General features: G+C 38.7%; 1 protein-coding gene across 3 annotated transcripts in view; it reads left to right on the forward strand.

Annotated features, from left to right (window-relative positions):
* Positions 1 to 19,362, forward strand: part of SMIM3 (small integral membrane protein 3) — a 25,038-nt gene extending 5,676 nt beyond the window's left edge. The window contains exons 1-2 of one of the 3 annotated variants that reach the window (XM_025163952.2): positions 650 to 1,262; positions 13,814 to 19,362. In XM_025163952.2, the coding sequence (XP_025019720.1) occupies positions 13,830 to 14,021 (192 nt within the window). In that variant the 5' untranslated portion in view covers positions 650 to 1,262; positions 13,814 to 13,829 and the 3' untranslated portion in view covers positions 14,022 to 19,362. Of the gene's footprint in view, positions 1 to 649; positions 1,263 to 1,357; positions 2,173 to 13,813 lie in introns of those variants that run through there. The other 2 variants (XM_025163954.2, XM_088133858.1) reach the window with 2 other exon arrangements.
* The last annotated feature ends 456 nt before the right edge of the window (positions 19,363 to 19,818 follow it).

The raw sequence follows: 19,818 nt of genomic DNA on the forward strand, positions 1-19,818 counted from the left end.
GCCATTTAAGCACTGCTATTAAATACAGTGATTTGAAACCCTTACCGATATTCAGGGAACTAAGGTTTTGAAAAAATATTAAGTCGTGAATAGCAAAAAGAGAGTCTTTTTAGAATGTTTGGTTTTTCTTTTATTTTGCTTTTTTTGGCACCAAACCATATGCTTTGGAAAGCATGAATCATTATCCTTCATCTATAGTTATAGGTTCCAGGAAAGTACAAGCTTCCTCTTCCAGTTGTTCCATTTTACACATGCATTTTCATAAACTCTTGACCTTTTCTCTTGAAATGCCTCCTGTACCATGCTTTGAGCTGTCTTTGATATGGGAAGCAATACACAAATTAACTGAATAAGTATCTAAATAAACAGCTATTTCCTACCATTGCTTTAAATTGATAAAAGTTATATTAGAGCAGGTGGTAGGAAATGATGACAAGGCCATGCAGAGAAAGAAAATGAAGTGGAATGCAAAATATTATTTTAGGTATACTTTTCCGTTCTTTCATTCTTTGGTATCATTTGAGTTTCTCCCCAACACATGGATCGCTGAACAAATCAACTCAGTTCTCACCCGAGGCAAATGACCAGCCTCAAATTATCCTACTTCGGACACATTATGCAAAGATGTGACTCTCTGGACAAGACTAATGCTGGGAAAGGTGGAAGGAAAGAAGAAGAGGACGACCAGCACAAGATGGATGGATTCAGTTACAGTAGTGACGGGTCCACCGGTGGAAGACCTGAAAGACCAGGTTAGGGAGAGATCGTCCTAGAGAAAATCTATCTCGGAGTCGACACCGACTTGATGACACATCGCCAATCACGCCCCTTCCCACCGCCGTTTGGCACTAAGCACCTTTCGGGGCATCTTCACGAATTTGTCCACCACTAGGTGGCCTGGTGCACAATGAGGCAGACGAAGCCAGGCAGACAAGAGCAATTCAACTCTTGGAATTCATTTTTCTCGCCTTGAGGTTGGAGGGGAAGGTCCAGGGCTACGAACAGCCGCCAGCCAGCCCCCACAGCCTGCCTGCCAAGCTAAACAGAACTATTCCATTACTGTACGCGGGACAAGACAAGCCTTCTGCGGCGCGGACCGCAAGCTTAACTCGTTTCTTGAGAAGGGGAGCATCAGGTCGGGCGGCGGACGTTTCCAGCGTCCGGAAACTCGCCTCTTCCTGCCTGTTCGCGAGACGACCTCACCCGCCGAGGTGCGCCGAGGGGTTCGCGCACCACTGATCCGCACCTCGCGAGCCGAGCAGGTGATTTTGGGGGGGGGGGGGCGGGCGGGCGCAGATGTGGGAAAGCCGTGGCAAAGGTGTGGTTCTGGGCGCGAGGGGGTCTTGCTCACAGGCGGGTGGATGCAGCCTAAGGGGCGGGCGGCTTATCTCCAGCAAGAAGCTTGTGTAAGTAAGTTAGGAGCTAGCTGTGCTTTTCTTCCCGTTTGATTCGTATCGCTGCGTGCAGTTTCGGGGTGAGCAGAAGCTGGTGTCGGAATGGTAGTTCTTAGCCATCAAGAGTGAACTACGGTAGTTTTGGACGACTGGGTGATTCCTTAAACAAAAGTGATCTCTTGTTTTTACAACCTCCTCACTTCCTTTCCCGTCTGCACGATTGCCATTTCTCTATTTTTCGGTTGCGGGAAACTGCATGTGATAAAAAATCCATCTTTGCCACTTGATCTGCTTTTCAGAAACTCCCCGTGCTGGTGTGAGAGTTTTTGGTCAGCTTTCCCAGATAGGGTGGTCAGGAGTTCCTTCTGGCTCCCTTTAAACAAGCTCTCTAGGCTATTATATTTCCACAAGCTTTTTTCTAGGTGAACCTTGAGACATACAGGCCTTGAGGCATATAGGTTGATGACATGCTGATGCAGTCTTTAGATGCTGGATTACAGCTGTTTTGTTTTCTTTTTTTAAAGAAGTTCAATGTCCTCCATGGGGCTTTTTCCTGAAAGCCTTTATTGCGTGCTGCAAACCTATCCAATTATTTTTGGTTAGATGTCTTTTGCTATGACGCACCAGCTCTGTGCTGTGGGGTTTCTTTGAAGTTGCCTCTCAATGACTCCTCGAAGGCTCTGGCAACTGGCTTTTGGTCAGCCTTCCCCAGCTGGGTGCCTTTCACATGTATTGGACTGCATCTCCCTGTTACTCCTGTACAGCTGGAGGATATCTGGTGAGGGAATGCCACTTTGGGTGTCAAGGGTTTCTATTAGACGAAGGGGATGACTGAAAGTTCATGTGGTTCAAAAGGTGCTGTAGGAGGAGAGCTGTGTTAGCCTATGGTAGCCAAAAATCAGGAGGAGTCTGGTTCTGACTAACAAATTTTATTAAAGGCATAAGCTTTTGTGATCTGCAGCTCACTTCATCAGATACATAGAGTGGCTAGGGGCGGGGAAGGGAGGAGAAGATAGTTGGTTATGCAGTTGCAGGTTAGGTATGAGACAAATTATGTATGAGACAAATTACTTTATCAGTTAACTATTGTCATGTGTTAAAAACTCATTGTGTTCACTGAGGCCTTTTGAGAAAGCCTGAAACCTTCTGATGTATATGAGCTCAATTGTTTGCTCAATGACGCTGTTAAAGTCTCTTTTTCCCAAAATGGTCACTTTGAGATCCAAAGAGGCTGAAATACTGTGATATTTCTTTGTCCATGTTCTGAGTCTGACGTCAAACTTGTACCCATTTATTCTTTTGCCCAGCTTGTCCTGTTTGTCCTATGTAGAATCCAGAGGGGCATTGTTGGAAGAGGATGGAATGTATCACATAAGATGATGAACGTGTGATAGCACTTCTCACCTTTGTGTCTTTGGGCCTGTGTTGGTGCTATTGGAATAGCTGTATTGATTAAACAAAGTTTTGTTAGAAAAGGTGCTACCAGATTCTTTCTGTGGTTCAGAAGGATGTAGGCTTTTGACTTGCTTTCACAGCCCACACTGGACTCTTTTGTAGCCTCAGTTACTCATTTGTACAGTGAGAATAAGCTTCCAGGGATTGCTATGGTAGGAAGCATAAGGAAAAAATAAGGATTTATTTTGTAAAGGATTGGTAATCAATGGGAAGAAAGCCCCATAAGATCCTTTCTCACTAGGATGTTTATGGTAGTGTTGTGTAGATGTTGTCCTTGTGGTTGGGGGAAATCAGGAATGTATACCTATCCATTAGTTTAAGACACACTAAGGCACAAATAGCATATCGTTCCTATTGAATGATACATTTGCATTGGCATTTTCTGTCTAGCATATTGCTAGAATTGCTAGAGAAGGGGGCATGTTTCCAATTGCTTCATTATGATGATGCTTGGCAGCAATTTGGTCTTAATTTCCTACTGGAAGTTTCTAGTATGAGTTTGTTGCTCTTTCTTCTATGCTGCTTCTTTCCAAGATATATTGGACTAGTTAGGACAATACCTGAACTGGGCAATCATGCCTGCCTGTGTCAAAGCAAGTAACCATACCACGGTCACCTCTGAAGAAAGAGGTGAATCAAAAGAACAGCAGAGATGGGCCAGCAGCAGTTTTATAAGCAATGCCATGAATTCTCATGAAGGCAGATCTCTCTAGTTCAGAAATGCATCTTATATTTGAATGCAGTGTGTGTGTGTGTGTGTGTGGGTGGGTATATGTGTGGGTGGGTATATGTGTGTGTATTCATTCTGTAATATGTAGATATGCAGAATAGATGCCCTGCCAATATTGGACTTCAGCTCTCAGAATTCTCCAGCCGAAAAGGCCATTTCTGAGCATTTGGGGAATTTAAATCCATGTATCTGTAGATATAGTTTTTACAATCCCTTCCCCCCATTTTTCTATTCAATTAACAAAACATCTTTTTTAAAAAAATATTTTATTGGAGTTTTAAAATTACAAAGTTAAAAGTTAGAAATGAAAAAGAAAATTGAAAATACAAATTATAAAGAAAAGGATAAGAAAAGGTGAGATAAAGTAAAAGAAAAAGAAAAAAGATATGAAAAATAGATAACTTCCAATCTATCTCTGGTCTTAGGAATAATACAAGTATCATAAGTGCTAGTTTTTAATGCATTAAGTAGGAATAATTCTTTGTCAAAGATATCCCATTACATTTATAATCTAATCTTCAAATCCCCATGTAAGCTTCGCCTCGCCTGCATTTTGCAAATAGTCCATCAATGGTTTCCATTCTTTAAGGTAATAATTATTTGAGTTTTCTTTTAATAAGCAAGTCAATTTATCATTTTCTGCCATTAACAAAACATCTTTGAAAGAAAAGATGGGTCATTTTTCTTGAATTTTTAATTCTGGAATTCCAACATTTTTAGCACTGGATTATCTTCATTTACCCCTCACTAAATTGCAGCAGCAACTTGGGAGGCTGGTACTTCTCTCTCTCTCCAGCTGGACACTCGAAGCTTCTTTCTCTTGTTTCCATCTATAAAGGAAAGTCCTAACAAATGGGCCACAATCCCCACCCTGCATTGGTTTTGCTATTTTCAAGGTACAAGAGCAGATGTGGCCCTAAAAGTAGTAAGCTTAGTTCAGCCCTGCTAAGCCAACCATTGTAGTTTGTAAAACATGATTTAAACCCAACCAGTTTCAGCTTCTCTGGGAAACTGTGCTCACATAAATTATGGCTTAGCATGTTGTATTAAGCAGCATTGATAAGATGCTTTTGAGAGTCAATAATGGATACAAATGTAAGTATCTTTTTGAAACCACAGGATACATATATTTTATTTTTCTTTTGCATACCTTATTTTAACTGCATGGCTGTGTATCTTATTAGAATATCCCATAACACATCACTTTACACATTTTTAATTAGTAACAGATGCTATTTGAACAAGAGAGAAAAGTTGAAGAAGAAGAGCTCCAAGTTCCAAGTTTCTCCAGGAGCACTGAAAATAAGTTGAAAGCCACGAAAAGTACTGCAGCAAGGCCAGGCTGTTAAACATGCTAAAAAAATCTCTATGCTTCCTCTGCTTAAGGATCCAGTCCCAAAGTCACTTAACTCAGTGGGATTTACTTCTGAGCTACATGCATTAAAGAAATTTAGACACGGTTCAATTATTAGATCTTTTTACATGCAAACTCTAAAGGTTATCCTGTGGCAAGTAAACAATTGATTGGCTCTGCATTGCATTAGATTAATTCAGCTACTGCATTCATGGGCAACAACTCTATCAGTCAAAGAGAAAAAACAAGTAGAGTTCTGTCTATCAGTAGCTACTGCATAAAGACTGATCTGGAGGAAGACTCAGTATTTACTACATATTATATTATTTAAAAACATGGCAATTGGCAAATACGAGGTAGCAAAGAATATAAGGGGCACACTCTTTCCCACAAGGACAGGCTGAAGGAGCTTCTGTAGCTTGAAGTGATGTGATAACTATCTTGAGACATTTGAAGGGCTGACACAACGAAGATAAGCAACCTGATGTTTTGTAGCTCTTAAGAGTAGGACCCAAAGTAAATCCTTCATGTCAACAAATGAAGGGGAAAAAAGTATTTGGATGAAATTGCAACAAGAATCATCAGCCATTTAACAGTGGAACATCAGACTTGTGAGGTAGGGAACTTTTTCTTAGAAGATTTTTAAGGAAAGGGTTAAGGCTACAGTGGCAGAATTCCTACTACTTCAAAGGATGGGTTTACACTACTATTGAGGGCCAGAGGGGCTCTATGATTCTGTCCTAACTAAGGGCCAGAGGGGCTTGAGGGCTCTATGATTCTGTCCTAACTAAGTCTGATCTTGATGTTACTGCTAGGAGAATTATCAGTATCTGGACTCAAGAACTCCAAATAGCCACTAGATGAAGCAAAGAGATGTAGAAATTTCTGTTTATCATCAATTTATTGTCAGGATTTTTGCAGCTCAGATATGAGAGCCCTATTACTGTATAACTTCTAATGGGAACTCTTCTAATCACTAGCTGCTGACTGCTGTCACTGGATAAACAAAGTGCTCTATCCTAAAATCATAATTACTATTATTCCTACTATCGACTTTCCCAATTCTAAGTAATTTTGTAATTATAACTCAGTACATGTGCACCCCCTTTTCAAATCCTAGCAACTGTTGGCCATGGGGTGACCAACTGTTTGGGACTTGTTTTTACCTGGTGCAAGAGAGAGCCAAATTATGTCCAGAGTAGAGGGAAGGCTTTCACACTTTATGTACAGAAGCAAAGAGGTGCACTTGGGTCCAAAATCCAAATTGAGCACCCGAAGGGGTGTTGCCCAAAGGTTTTTATACATTTGACTAAGCAGGTAACACTCATCACAATTCTTATTGGCTAAAACAAATCCATGGGTGTATTTCATCATGCACACATGTACTACAACTGTGTACCCCATAAAAAGCCATGAGAGGGGCTCATTAGCACCTCATGTTAACTCCCAGGGCTGTGTTTTTTGCTATTATAATGAGGCAAAGGGTACTATAGTTCAACTTTTAACTAGTCATGTATCAAATCAAAGCAGACCAAGCAGGAGTGACACAGGAAATCCCTAATACACAAACACAAACAGCTCCCAATACACAAACAGCCTGTCGGGGCCCACACAACAGGCACAAAAGTGCTCTAGAAGTATCCAGGTGTGCAAAGATGTGGGCAACAAGGCTTTTCTATTCTCTTTTCATCTGCATGAGCTTTATAGAGAAGCTTAGATTCAAATTAAGTTTATTTCCAGGGGCGACTTTTGCCAAATTCATAGAAAATGCTATGGGCTCTTGGCTGCGAAAAGTATGAATCTGAGCAACAGATCCAGTGTAGCTGTGTTTCCCTTTGCATACTAGTAGCTGTGCATTCATAGCTGTGTCTTCCTAACATAGTTGTTAGAATGACTTCGTTAAATCACAACCCAGTGAGATGGTTGTTAACACAGTCAATTAATAAACTTTTGAGATATGAATAAATTGCTCTTAAATATGAAAATTCAAAGTAGGATGTTTCTTCATTTTTGGATTTGCTTGCAGGCTTCTTACAAACTGCCTATGTTTTAACAAGTAATTTCTTTGAGGCATTAAGTTGAGTGTAGTCTGGCCTTTGAATCCACACAAACTTTGATGTAACAATGTTATCTTTGATCTCGATTACTTAAGAGAATACTTATCCTGACTCCAGCTTTACCTGCTCTTTCTGACGTCAAAGTCACAAGTTCCAGCAAACTGTGGAGGAGAAATTGCAAAAGTGGCATCAAATTATTCAGTTTAGAGCTTAAAAAGGGGGGGGGGGAGAGTGGGCTATAGAATAGCTATTTAACCAGTTCATCTCACCACAGGATGCACATGGTATATTTTATTATAAGTTCTTTTTTAAAAAATGAAGCAACTTTTTGGAACTGAATCCAAAGCATTGCAAAGCTGTAATATATATTATATCTTTTTGTTCAGTTAAGAGGAGTATAGTTGCATTCCAATGCCCTTGTTTTATGTTATGGTAAGATATAATTAACAAGGATCACACATTACAACTAACCATGGATTGTTTAAACATGGTTTATTGAATAATGTAAATTGGCTGGTTCACACAACTAAGCCATAAATCATGGTTGACAAACTACAATTGCTAATAAAGCACATTGGTAATTAATACGACTAACTAAGCCGAAACAAAACAAAAAAGCTACGTTATGACAGCATACCTTGCAAACCCTTCCAGGGATTTGTCCAAAACCACATAATGCATTTTAGAGTAGAGGAAGGATATGAATCTTTGAATATTTCTTCTCCCCACTTCCACAAAATGGATTATTCAGGATATTACCAGGGATAATGTATTTGGGCACCCACTTCTGTGTCACCTAACCTTTACCGCTCCTCCTCTGATTTTTAGCCTCCATAATCTGATGTTTTGCTCAAATTCTGAAATTGCCAAATTTTATTTATTATTTATTTATTTATATTTCAAATTTAGATACCCCCCATCTCACAAAAAGTGACTCTGGGCGGTTCACAATAAAACAGCAATAAATATTAAAATACAGTAAAACAATATAAAATACAATAAAAATGGAATAAAAAAACCAAACACATACACAAATAATATCTTCCAAGATGTTGATGGTCAGTAAGATGTTAACATATGGGAGCATCTTCAAGGTGCTAGCCACCCCCAGGATTGGTTGTCCTTTTTTGCACCCCATGCCAGTTGGCAGAGCCAGGTCTTGACTGCTTTCCGGAGGGGCAAGAGAAATGGTGTGACCTTTTTTCATTCAGGAGTGCAGTTAAAGTTAATATTTAAAACTTTTCTCATATTGCATTGCTTAAGATGAATTGGTTTTACGTGACTCTTGATTATTCCCCCAAGATGCTTATAAAGTGTAAACAGTTTCAAAAACAACTTATCCCAATGAAGCTGGGAAGATATTAAAATAAGAGACGGGGGCAAAAAATTCTGTTGCTGAGCTGGGATTTGTACCCAGGTCTCCTTCTTTCATATCTGTTAAATCAATTACATCACAATCACAAATTATTTATTGTATGCCTTTTGTTGGATCTATGGGCTAATCAGATTTAAATCTATTTAAATCGATAGAACATTCCAGTGCAAGGTAAAGCAGTATATTACATTCATCACGTAGCATGAAGCTCTCCATTATATATTTCTTTTCTACGGCGTAAATGTGCAGAATCCTGACATGGATCAGGATTATCATGAGCAAGGAGAAAAGGTTCAAAAAGGGAGGGAAGTTCCTGTTAGCATAAGTTTCTGCTGAGGACACAGGGGATGGGGAAGCGAATGACAAAATGTGCATCACAGTGCAAACCAGGTAATTTATGTGTTTGCTTGAAAAAGGGGGTGGTAGTGTGAAAAGCAGGCACTTAATCATGATGTCACAACGCATCTTTCACCATTTTTGTGTCATCATAATTTGTACTGAACATTTACACCTGTTGCTTTATTTGTGAAGTCAAGACGGATCCAAAAATCTGAGGCTGGAATCCTATAGGTAGTATCTATATTTCCCTGGGATGTACAATAACTGCTGAGTAGATATTTGTAAGATCACAGTATGAATGAAACTAGTTAATTTATGAATTATTCCTGACATGAAAAAATTATCCAGGATTCAGAGCCTAGTGTTGGTCATTATTATACAAGGTCACTTTGACCTAATTTCTGCTTGACAAGAAGTTGTTCCCAGTAATGGCTGCGCTAATTCTTTTCACTGGAAATTGAGCCTACTATATTTGGGTTTTCTCATATACTGTGAAAATGGCATTCAACTTTAACATAAGTGTGCCAGAAGATTCTTCATCAAAAGCATGTCTCAGCTACAGGAAATAGGAAATCACAAAATAACTTTTCAGGTGAAATTTGAACCCAAATCTCAGCCCACAGGGATGTTATCATTCATGAACTGCTTTTCTAACACATCTGGTTATCCTTCCAAAAACATCATAATTTCTTGTTAACATTTTCTTGCTACATTTCTTACCAACTTAGTAATGTTAAGCTCAGCTAAAAAAAATGGGATCTCTCTCAGGAATGTTTGGGGTTAAAATCAGGAGATCTGTAAATGGTATTAAATAATCAATGACTCCCTGAATAGCTGGTGGAAGCCTGCCTTGGGTCCCACGTGGTTCTAAGCCATGCTTGCTTAAATATGGTTCATTTAAAAGTGAATCCAAAACACTAAGCCTTAAAGCAGAGTCTGGTGTCTATTTTTTATGGCTGTGCCCTCTTTTTTATCATTTGTTCAGCCATCAAGAGCCAAGGGCTACGTGATGATGGTGACACTGCAGAATTCAGCTTTAGATGACTTGTGAGCTGGACGGGATAAAATATGTGTGTTAAGCATATTAAAAGCTTAATTGCCTTATTTAATTGCACTGAGGAAAATTAATTTGAAAAAGAAACCTTGGATTCTGTATATTTTAAATAAGGCAGTATATCAAAATAAAGTAAACCATAAAATAAACTACGACTTATATTGCAGTCCTATGCAGGTTTGAAAACTGCAAGCCCCGCATAAGAATAAAGTTCACTGAAGTCAGCAGGATTTACTTTGAATAAACATACACAACTATACTGTTTACATAAATTTCTAGAAATGGCATTTATTTAACTGTATATATGCATTTAGATGTACATTACATTTTAAAATTGCTTTCTTCTGCTGTTAGCAATATCTCTAAATAACATTGTTCACAGAATAAAAATATTCCTTCTGTTAGTTGCAAATTCATATCCACACCTGCTGAGTTTCATACAGAGAAAGACTTTGGAGCAAAATTTTAAATGTGGGAAATTATGGTTAAAGCAGCAGGAATACTTATGGTTAGCGTGCAATGCTGGACTGAAAACACAATAAGAGTAATGTTATTGTAGTTGTTGTTCATTAAATTTGTTATGGCTGCCCAGTCCAGGGGACTCTGGGTGACTTACAAAATCCAAATACACCGTTAAAACAATTAAAAAAAAAAAGCAGAACATGACAGCCTGGGCTAAAAACAATAAAAACATGACATTTTCACAAATACGTTAACCTCAGGCCTGGGAAGAGCTGACTCTTCAGGGCTTTCCATAACTCTTTCCATAACCCTTTCCATAACTCCAGGAGTTATGCCTATCTCGGGGGATGCTGTTCCAGAGGGCAGGGGCACAACTGAGAGGGCAGGCTTCTTCAGTCCCACAAGATGACAACGTCTAACAGAGGGGAACTGGAGCGCACCCACTCTGCACAAACGTACCTGGTGGGCAGAAACAATTGGAGATAGACGGTCCCTCAGATAACCAGGCCCTATGCTTTACTTACTTTTTAGGCAACTGAAAAATGGATACAGTGCTTTATTAGTACTCTGTAGTTATTTGCAGTTGTATACCATCTAGATGGCAACTCCTGGCCAACATTGGCTGATCCTAAATAAATAAATAACGATATCAGGACCTAGGAAGCCTACAGTTGTAGGTTACCTAGGAAATTGAAGAAAACATCCTGGAAGCTGACAATGACAAATTTCTTTATTGCTGTCAAGAAAAGTACATATTCAGTGCCCAAAGTCAATTAAAGGGTTTGTTTGTTTGTTTGTTTGTTTTGCTGTTCAGAATGTAGAATCTGGCCTTCATATCTGAGGTATTACACAGATATGTCATCCTGATTTAGCTAGGAGTAGTGTCACAGTTTACAAAACTGGAGTAATAAAGCCAATTTTCTGTCGGGTGGCTGCTAGGAAGGGCTAGTACTGATTGTGCCTTTGAGCCTCTGGATCTATAGTCTGCAGGTCTATGTTCAGAAATGTTTGTGTTGCATGTGAAAAGCAAAGACAATTTAAAAAGTAATTTCTGAAGATATCACAATTATTGAATGTTCTAAAATGCTTCTATCTCATGAATCTTCAAGATTACCAAAATTTCTGTCTCTCTGGGGTTCTTTTCCTAATTATAGCAGTATGCTATTCTGATGGGGTTCCAAATCTAGGAATCTCCATCAGGTGCAAGATGGGAATACATTGAAGTTTCCAAAAATAGTTTTCTGGAATAGCATTACTGTAACCTAGGATACTGGCAATGATATTACTTCCAACTATGATTTCCCACTTATAATGTCATTTGATAATAAGGAACTTACATTATTTCACCTCACTCTCAGAACTGCACCTTCATCTGGTGTGGTAGGATCGGAGTATAAAATTAACTGCTCTAATCTAAGCCTGTTTTCCTCAATCTGGTGTCCTCCAAATGTGTTGGATGTGTAACTCCCAGAATCCCAAACCAGCCTAGCCTTTGGAGGGACCTACAGTCTACCAGTACATTGATAGGAAGAAGAGATATCCAATACTGGAAGTTTGCTGCAGCTTTTAATGATTTTTTTTATTGTAGAATCATTTTAAATTCGAACTTCAAGATTCCTACAACCTGACTCTTATTAGTTGAGCTGTATAGAAGACTTGGCTCTGAAAAAAATTAATGCAATGGGATGAAAATCATTGCTAAACTCTCTGTCATATGTCTGGTCTCTTGTATATTGTAATGACAGAAACTGATATAAACTACATATTTTGGCAACCCCCACTTCTCAAAAAGCCTTGAGGCAACTCACCAGTACTTCATCATAATTTTAGAATCACAAAATGAATCTCTGAAGTATAGTAAGAAAGTATAAGTTGACATTAATAGCGTGGAATATACTTGCCAGGTGAATGTCCTTCTTTACTCTGATCCCCTGACCAATTATCTACTTCCAGTTTTCTGCTGTTCTTTAAATCAAATATATTTTATTCAAATCTTTAAATTAATGAATTGCCATTTGTATTTTTATTCCATCAAATGTACAGCGACTCACTTATTTTTAAAAGAGGGGCCAGTTCTTTCTGTGCTCCTGGGAAGTCTTTCGGGCTGTGATTGCTGAAAACTGATGGCACAAATTCCTGCCATTATGAGATGGGATTTATTTATTTTTTTTGCATGCATGCAATTTTCTTTTAATCTATCCTTTTTTGGGAGGAAATAGTTTGAAAATCAGAACAATGCATTACTTTCTGCTTCATAAAAGAATAGAAATGCTTGAAAGTAAGATAATTAAATAATAAAAGTAATTTCTTCTATCAGGTAAATTACTGTTAATTATTATTTACTTTTTATTTAAAATTGATCTCTTACAAAGAAATTTGAAATATGCTTATATTAATACTACTTGAATTAATACAGTTGTCTCTGATGTCTTTTAAATTTCTGCTTGTTTAGGGGTGCTGCCATTTGACAGTCTCCCTACCACCTTTTTAAAAAAAAAGCCAATACCACATGCCTTTTCTGAAGGCATTATTGTTAAAACAGCTGTCCCTCCTCTGTTCAGTTACAAAGCAGTATGTTGACTGAAAGGGCAGAGTTTCCCCATCCCCCATAAGATTATAAAACCAAAGGCTAATTAAAATAATAATTACATATAATAAATACTTTTACAGCATATTTTATTGAAGGGTATCAGAGTACACAGTTTTCCACTCCCCACAGAGTCTCCTGTTGAAAAGAACATTTTGTAGTTGTTTAGTATACAGAGTATTGACAGTTTCAGAAAAAGAGAAAACTGGAGATATGGTATTCTGAAATAAACAGCATCCATTTTATTCTACAAGACACACATTGATTTATTTCTTTATTTAGCATGTCCTGTCCTGTCCTCCTGTCCCTCATACGAGGCACACAACTTTGTTAGGTAGTTCAGGAAGATAATGAGAATCAGGGATTTGAGTATAGGTTTCTAATATTTATGTAGGCTGCCCTGCTGACTTCCAGATATACTGGACTTGAATACTGCATCTCCAACCAGCATGGGTAAGCAAACATACTGACCAAATTCTAGAATTTGAATTCCAACATTTCTGGAGAGCAACAGACTGAGGAAATCTGGTTTACTAAAGTGATTTAGGAAGTCACATTGCATTGACTTACATCAGATTTCATATGGTGCAAGGACAGATGTTTGTCCTCAAAGAGATCTATCCCATTAGGTTCATGTAATTTTGCTGGCACAAACCAGGTATTTCCACTTTTAAAGATGTAATTCTGTAAACACTTATATGATTCTATAACAGAAGTGAAAATGTATGTAAGTCTTTTGAAAAATGCTCTGCTCTGCTTAAAAGGAGCCCCAGTACTGCTTTGTCTGCTGTAGAGAAAAGAAAAGTCTATATGCTTGTTGGAACCTGTCCTTTCCAGGGATTAATGCACTACAGCTTGAACTGAGCCATCATGGTCAATGGTGCGTTTTGCTGGGTGTTGCTGTTCAGCAATCTCTGGAGAACCATACTAATCCTAACCTGGAACTGTTGGTTTTGCTCTGCTTCCTGACTAGTTGGTAACTTTTTTTCCCTTCTTCTTGCCTTAGGGAGGAACTCAGGAAGATGATGGGTAACTTGGAGAGCATGGAATCTACCCAACTCCTCCTTCCAAAGCACATTTTGGACATATGGGTCATTGTCCTAATCATCCTGGGCACCATTGTCATCATGACGTTACTGGTATTGTGCCCAGCAACCACGGTGATTATTTATAGAGTCTGGACACACCCTATTCATCATAATGGTGCTGAGTGAAATTTGCCTCCTTGTCACTATTTGGACTCTACTTTTGAGGAACGGGGTAAATGCAATAGGAAAAGCAGCCAATTTATCTGGCAGCTTTCAAGATTGGGTTGAGCCTGGTGCAGGCATTGGTGAATTGCCAGCAAGGATATGGCAGCAACACATCTGCGGTCAACATGTGATAAGAATGTTACAGCTCACAAGAAGTATCTTCAAAGCCTGATTATCCATTTGGCCTATGACTATAAAACATTACATCCTGGACTTTATCGCCTCTTGTGGAATCAGCTAAATTGCTACAGAATTCCAGATAATTCCAGTTTTGGTTTCTGATGTGTGTACTTTAATCAGAATGAGTCTTCATGTTTACTGAGCAAACTATTCCAAAGGACCAAGGAGATGGCAGAATCAGATGCCTGAAAAGCAGTCCTTCAGCACAAGTGAAATAGTGGCTGCTTTGCATGAGCAACCTGCTTTATCTGATCTAGACAAACTTTTATCTTCATTCCATGCAAATCAGATGGGATAGAGAGCTAGAGGTCTTAGCTGAAATATTTGTGGTCCATCTTTTCTCCCAGCACCCTTTGTTTCAAGCAGCACCAGTTAAAGAGAATCAGAAGGGAGAAATGAGAAGTCAGCAAATAAGTGACTGGTTGAAATCATATTTGTGGTCTACTGCAGTGGAACAGTACATTCATGATGGGAGATTTGTTTTGAAGAAATTGAATAAACATAATATAGGGAAAGAGAGGGGGAGAGAGAGAGAGAGAGAGAGAAAGGAGGGTAAGATTCTAACAAAATACTTTACTGTAAGGGATTAGTGTAGGATGTGACTATGAGAAAAGGAAAGTTTAAAAAAAAATCATTTGCTCTTGATTTTGTGAAACTAGATTTTTGATAGGAACGTCTATCTCAAGAAAAGATGTTATAGCTACTCTGCCGTACAAGCAGTGTTTGTTTCAGGAGATTGATCCCTGCCATCAAACCTTTTTAAAATATGTTCTCTTTTTAGTAATTGACTTCCTAGAAGTACTGGAGTAGCTTCAATCTGATGCCTTCCATATGGTTGGGAGAAAATCATTCAGAATTCTTGGGGAAAGCCAGTCTAAACAGTTCATTTATCTAGCTGATAGAATAATTTGTATTCTCAAGGACTAGTCAATTTAATGTCCCTTCTCTTTCTCCCATGATTATGGCTGGCTTTAGGGAAAAACACATTCAGTCTCAATTGTTTTCCATTCCCTTGTATAGGAGAGCCGGCAGCCTCTCATCCATGTGGGTTCTTAGACCTCTAAGATCTACAGAGAACAGAAACATTTAGCAGACATTTTGGTCAATAGGTCTTAAAGGAAATACTCTGGTAGGTGAAAAATAATAATAGTGTTTAATAAATGAAGCAATCTGTACTCATACATATCAACAGACACTGGATTCATTTCCAGTCAACATATCATGAGATATTTGTTATATTAAGTTACAATATTGCACAATGCTATATAATAAACTGTTATTAGTACCTATCTCTGAATATTGATTTTTGAATATGGTTTACTTCTTCCTGTTTGGCCTTGAATTGTCTTACAGTATTCTAGTCTTTTATTGTGTAACTGCACACTATTCTAGTCGTCCTTTCTCTGTTTGGTCAAGCTTGAACACTCTCAAAGGAAGCTAAGTTCATGATGCAGTCTTGTATTGTTGCCTATTATACATTATATGGTTATCACCAATTGCCCCAGAGGCAGGAAATACATACGTAAGCCCAAAATATGTGTTAAATACCAAGTGAAAATGGATGCCACCACTAATTGGTGGATCCTTGGGATTAGAAGCTTGCTGAGTACAAGGGTTCAAGCTTATCTGAAAAAAAAGAAAGCTGAGTAAATGGAGGGAAGCCCTCAATAATGAGATGAGTCAGCTTTAGCCTAGAAGAAAGGTAGATGATGTTTTATTTGCTTATATCCTGTTTCCTGTAAGATGAGACCTAGGTGTGGGGCATAAATCAGAGGAATTAAATATGTATTTAATACAAAAGCTACCTTACTGTACTCCATGCATGACTGGTTTGCTCTCAAAATGGAGGAATGGAGTCTCCTTATTCCTGTTATATACTGATGGGCTCTGATTTCCAAGACGTCATGGTGAGATACTCTGCATATTCAGAGACAGCCTGTGTTGTGCTTTGTATTTCACATGGTGTCTGGCAGCCGTGCGCTCTGCATGCCAGGAGGACTGGAGGACCTGTCTATACTAAAGAAGGTCAACTGACCAGCTCTTTTCTTTTCGCTCTTTCTTCTCCTCTCATAAACCCAAGCTAGCCTAAAGCTAATCTTGGTGATTTTGGAGGACTATCCATTTTGTGAGTTTAAAGGAAGAGAAGCAGAGAGGCACCAGTTAGGGCCAGGATTATAAGAGGAAACACTGGAAACATGCCAGGGATCGAAGGGCATTTAAGCTTGACGAATGGAGCATAATACAAAAGTGGTAGGTGGGGTGCTTTGACAGAGCACAGAACTGAGGGAGCACATGGCTAGTCTTAACTATTTCTGTTCATCTGCTTTCTGAAAGGGCTTATTTTAATCGACACCCAGTGCATTAACGAGACCCTGATAGACTGAAACAGAGAACACCAGCAGCATCCAGAAGATTAACTGAACGTATATCCCACACGGAATCTTCATTTATTACAATTGTTTCGCTTCCACTTTTCTAGATAAGTCTTTTCAAAGCAGACTACAAACCATTCAAAGAATTGTAAATAAAAATACAGTAAAATACAGTACAATAAGTGAAAAACCAAGGGGGGGGGGAACATTCCCACAGAGTAATTGGAAACAGTGACACTGTGAGGTAGAAAGTACAAGTCCATCTGAGGCTTCTTTCCCTTCCTCTCACAGGACACTTTGTGGTAATGGCCCTGTTTGGGGCCAGTAAAAATCCAGTTGGTAAGCTTCATGCTAACAGTTACATTAAACAATAAGGATACTGAAATTAGTACAGGAACATGACAGTTACATCGCTGGTATTGTTAGAGTCTGTACTTTCCTTCCATTTACTTATTCTTGTCCTGCTGTAAATCACACATTGAATTCAGGATTTCTTTAGAACTTTTTTAAAAAGGAAAGAAAAACTGCACAAGATCAGACCTGTTCTCAAAACAGAAACCACAATTTCTGTCAAGTCACAGGTATATAAGGAAATGTGAAAACAGGACACAAGATGTTGCACATCTTGTACTACATTTGATCTTAGCCACACCAACATTTCTCAACACACTGGTGCTACCGTGGTTCATCCCACAGGTTTTTACCCCTCTTTGTCTCTGTTTTGGCACTTCTCTTGTCGCTGCCCCTTAGCTGACAATGGCAGCAGCCACGCATTTCCTCATGATCCCCAGCAGTGACAATTAAGCTGCTCAGATATTGGTCAATGGTGGGTGCAGCTCTTTCCCCAGTGGCTTATGAGCAAACACAACCCAGCAGCAAGGACCAGAGTCATAATCTCCCAAATAGTCTACGTGTGGCCTTTATCTAACGGCTTCCCCATTATCTCACTTTCTCTCTTCGCTCTCATCGTACCTCCACCAACATTGCCCTTAGAACACATCTGTTTTCAGCTGTTCTTCCACTTCCACTTTCCTCTCTCCTTCTGACAAGAACGTTCACTACTGTCAGGCCTTTGAGGAAGGCCAGCTCAAGAAACAGACATGGTTGGGGCTCCAGGAACGCCCTTTATTGTAGTAAGATAAAATAACCACATTTTGAAAGCCTATCCAAGCTTCTGCAGATCCCATCTTATACTAAACACAATCAAGGTGGGATTATTTTGAATTTCTTTCAGGACTTTGTAATATTTTCTGCAAGTCCCCCCTTAATGACTTGCTGATTCTTTCTCTATGCCCAAGGTCAATTCTACATTCCTTTACAACCACCCAACATTTCATATTCATATCCTGTCCGCTTTTCCCTAACAGCTTTCCTCCAAAGTCAAAATTCAATACTTAAATTAACATTGGACTAACTAGCTACAAACAACCCTGGGTGCTATCTGAAAAAAGAACTGCATTCAGAGCATAATAGTAAGATAGTTCAGTATTATCCCATAGCACAGGCGGACTGGCCAAAATCTATCCATTTTACAGACATCTTTGGCTGTTTTTCTCCAAAATTAATCTCAAGTTAGGGATATAAGACTTGTTTGTTCAACTTGTATACAGCCAAATCCTCTGGAACTCTAAGCAGCTGACAATTTTTGTACACTTAAAACAGGCACAAATATATGATCATGCAAATCTTCGTGCATCATTCTAATTTTAGTACACGTGCTGCTGAAGTTCTATAGCTGCAGAGAGATTTGAAAGTGGAATGTCCTGGTTCACAGCTCAGATATATTATCAGTTAAACCCTGAGCCCTACATTTTTATGAAGAAGTCAAGGGCTGTTAAGTACGGAGTCTCTAAAGTAAGATTTGGGAATATGCTAAGTACAAATCCAGTTAAGTTTATGTGATACACTTGGTCTCATATTAGTCTTAATTATGAGGAAACATTTTTTCTCCAAGGAATTAATAAGAGACTCAATTAGGATAAAAACTGCTGCATAGGAAACAGTTTCAGTCAGAGAGTGGCAGGGGGGAACAAGGAGACAATTACAGTAAATGAAATGTGATACTCAGAAAAATAATGTGCCTTACGCCAGATCATTTATAACCAAACCTGTGTTCAGTTAGTGCCCCAGAAATATATTTGACTTTTCTCTGCAAGCATATAGCTGTGGAAAGAAATGCTAGTGTCTCTGAGTGCACAAACTAATTTACTAGAGACTATTCAACCTTGGAAGAACATCTAAAATAATGTGTGTGCGTTTGTGTGTTTGTAATAAATTGCCTCAGGCCTGTGAGGAAAATTATTAGTAGCCTTCTATAAGTTTTAATGTTAGTTTTGATTGCATTTAATAAAGCCAAGTTAGCTGAAATGTGACCTGTAGGGCAATACCAGGAAATAAGTAAACTTGCAAGACTAAGCAGACTTGTTGATGGGAACAGACGTGACAGGGACGAATAGAACAGGAAAGTATGGTAAAATTAGCACCAAGGAAGTTATGGTTCAGTTACTAAACCTAGGAGTCATGTCTGTGGTTTGTGGTTTTTGAGGATAAAAAGGATTGCAATGAGGAGGTTGGTACCCACTTGATCAAGCTGTCTACCTGACCGCTTGCTCGTGATGGTCGGCATTGCAATGTGAATCTAAGTGGGTGGTCTGCATTGCGGTGTGAGTCTAAGTGAGTACCTTGTATCCTATTGGTTGAATTTTACTTGCTTATTGAACTAACATTTAATAAAGCTTTTAGAACTTTGACTTGTTTTATGGTGTGTCTGCCTCCCGTGTTTAACGTGGTTTTTTCCCTGACAGGCCAAACCAGAATATAAATATAGAAAAATCATTTTTTTAGGAGGAAGAATTAGATGATTTTTTTGACAGCAACCACGTTCCATTTTGTTTTGCTTTTTACTTTCTTTTTTTCATTTTTACTCAAGGGCATATGAAATATTTTATTTACAGATGACAAAATTTGCTTTCTGTTCCAGCAAGTACAGTTTCAAAATGCTTTATGGAACAGATGGAATGTGTTATAATGAACCTTAATGCAAAAATGGCCTCAAGATCTGGTGACCATCTTTAAGAAAAGGAATGATAAAAGACCAATTTTATGGAGAAACAGAAGCAGCTAGATTAGAATTCATCAAATATTTAAACACCATTTCCTCTGGATTACACAGAAGTTGGGGGGAGGGGGTTATACTAGCCATATTC

This window comes from Python bivittatus, unplaced genomic scaffold (genome assembly GCF_059951505.1).
Source record: "Python bivittatus isolate LINGU-HERP-01145 unplaced genomic scaffold, Pbiv_v1 ctg000080_np1212, whole genome shotgun sequence".
Taxonomy (NCBI): domain Eukaryota; kingdom Metazoa; phylum Chordata; class Lepidosauria; order Squamata; family Pythonidae; genus Python; species Python bivittatus.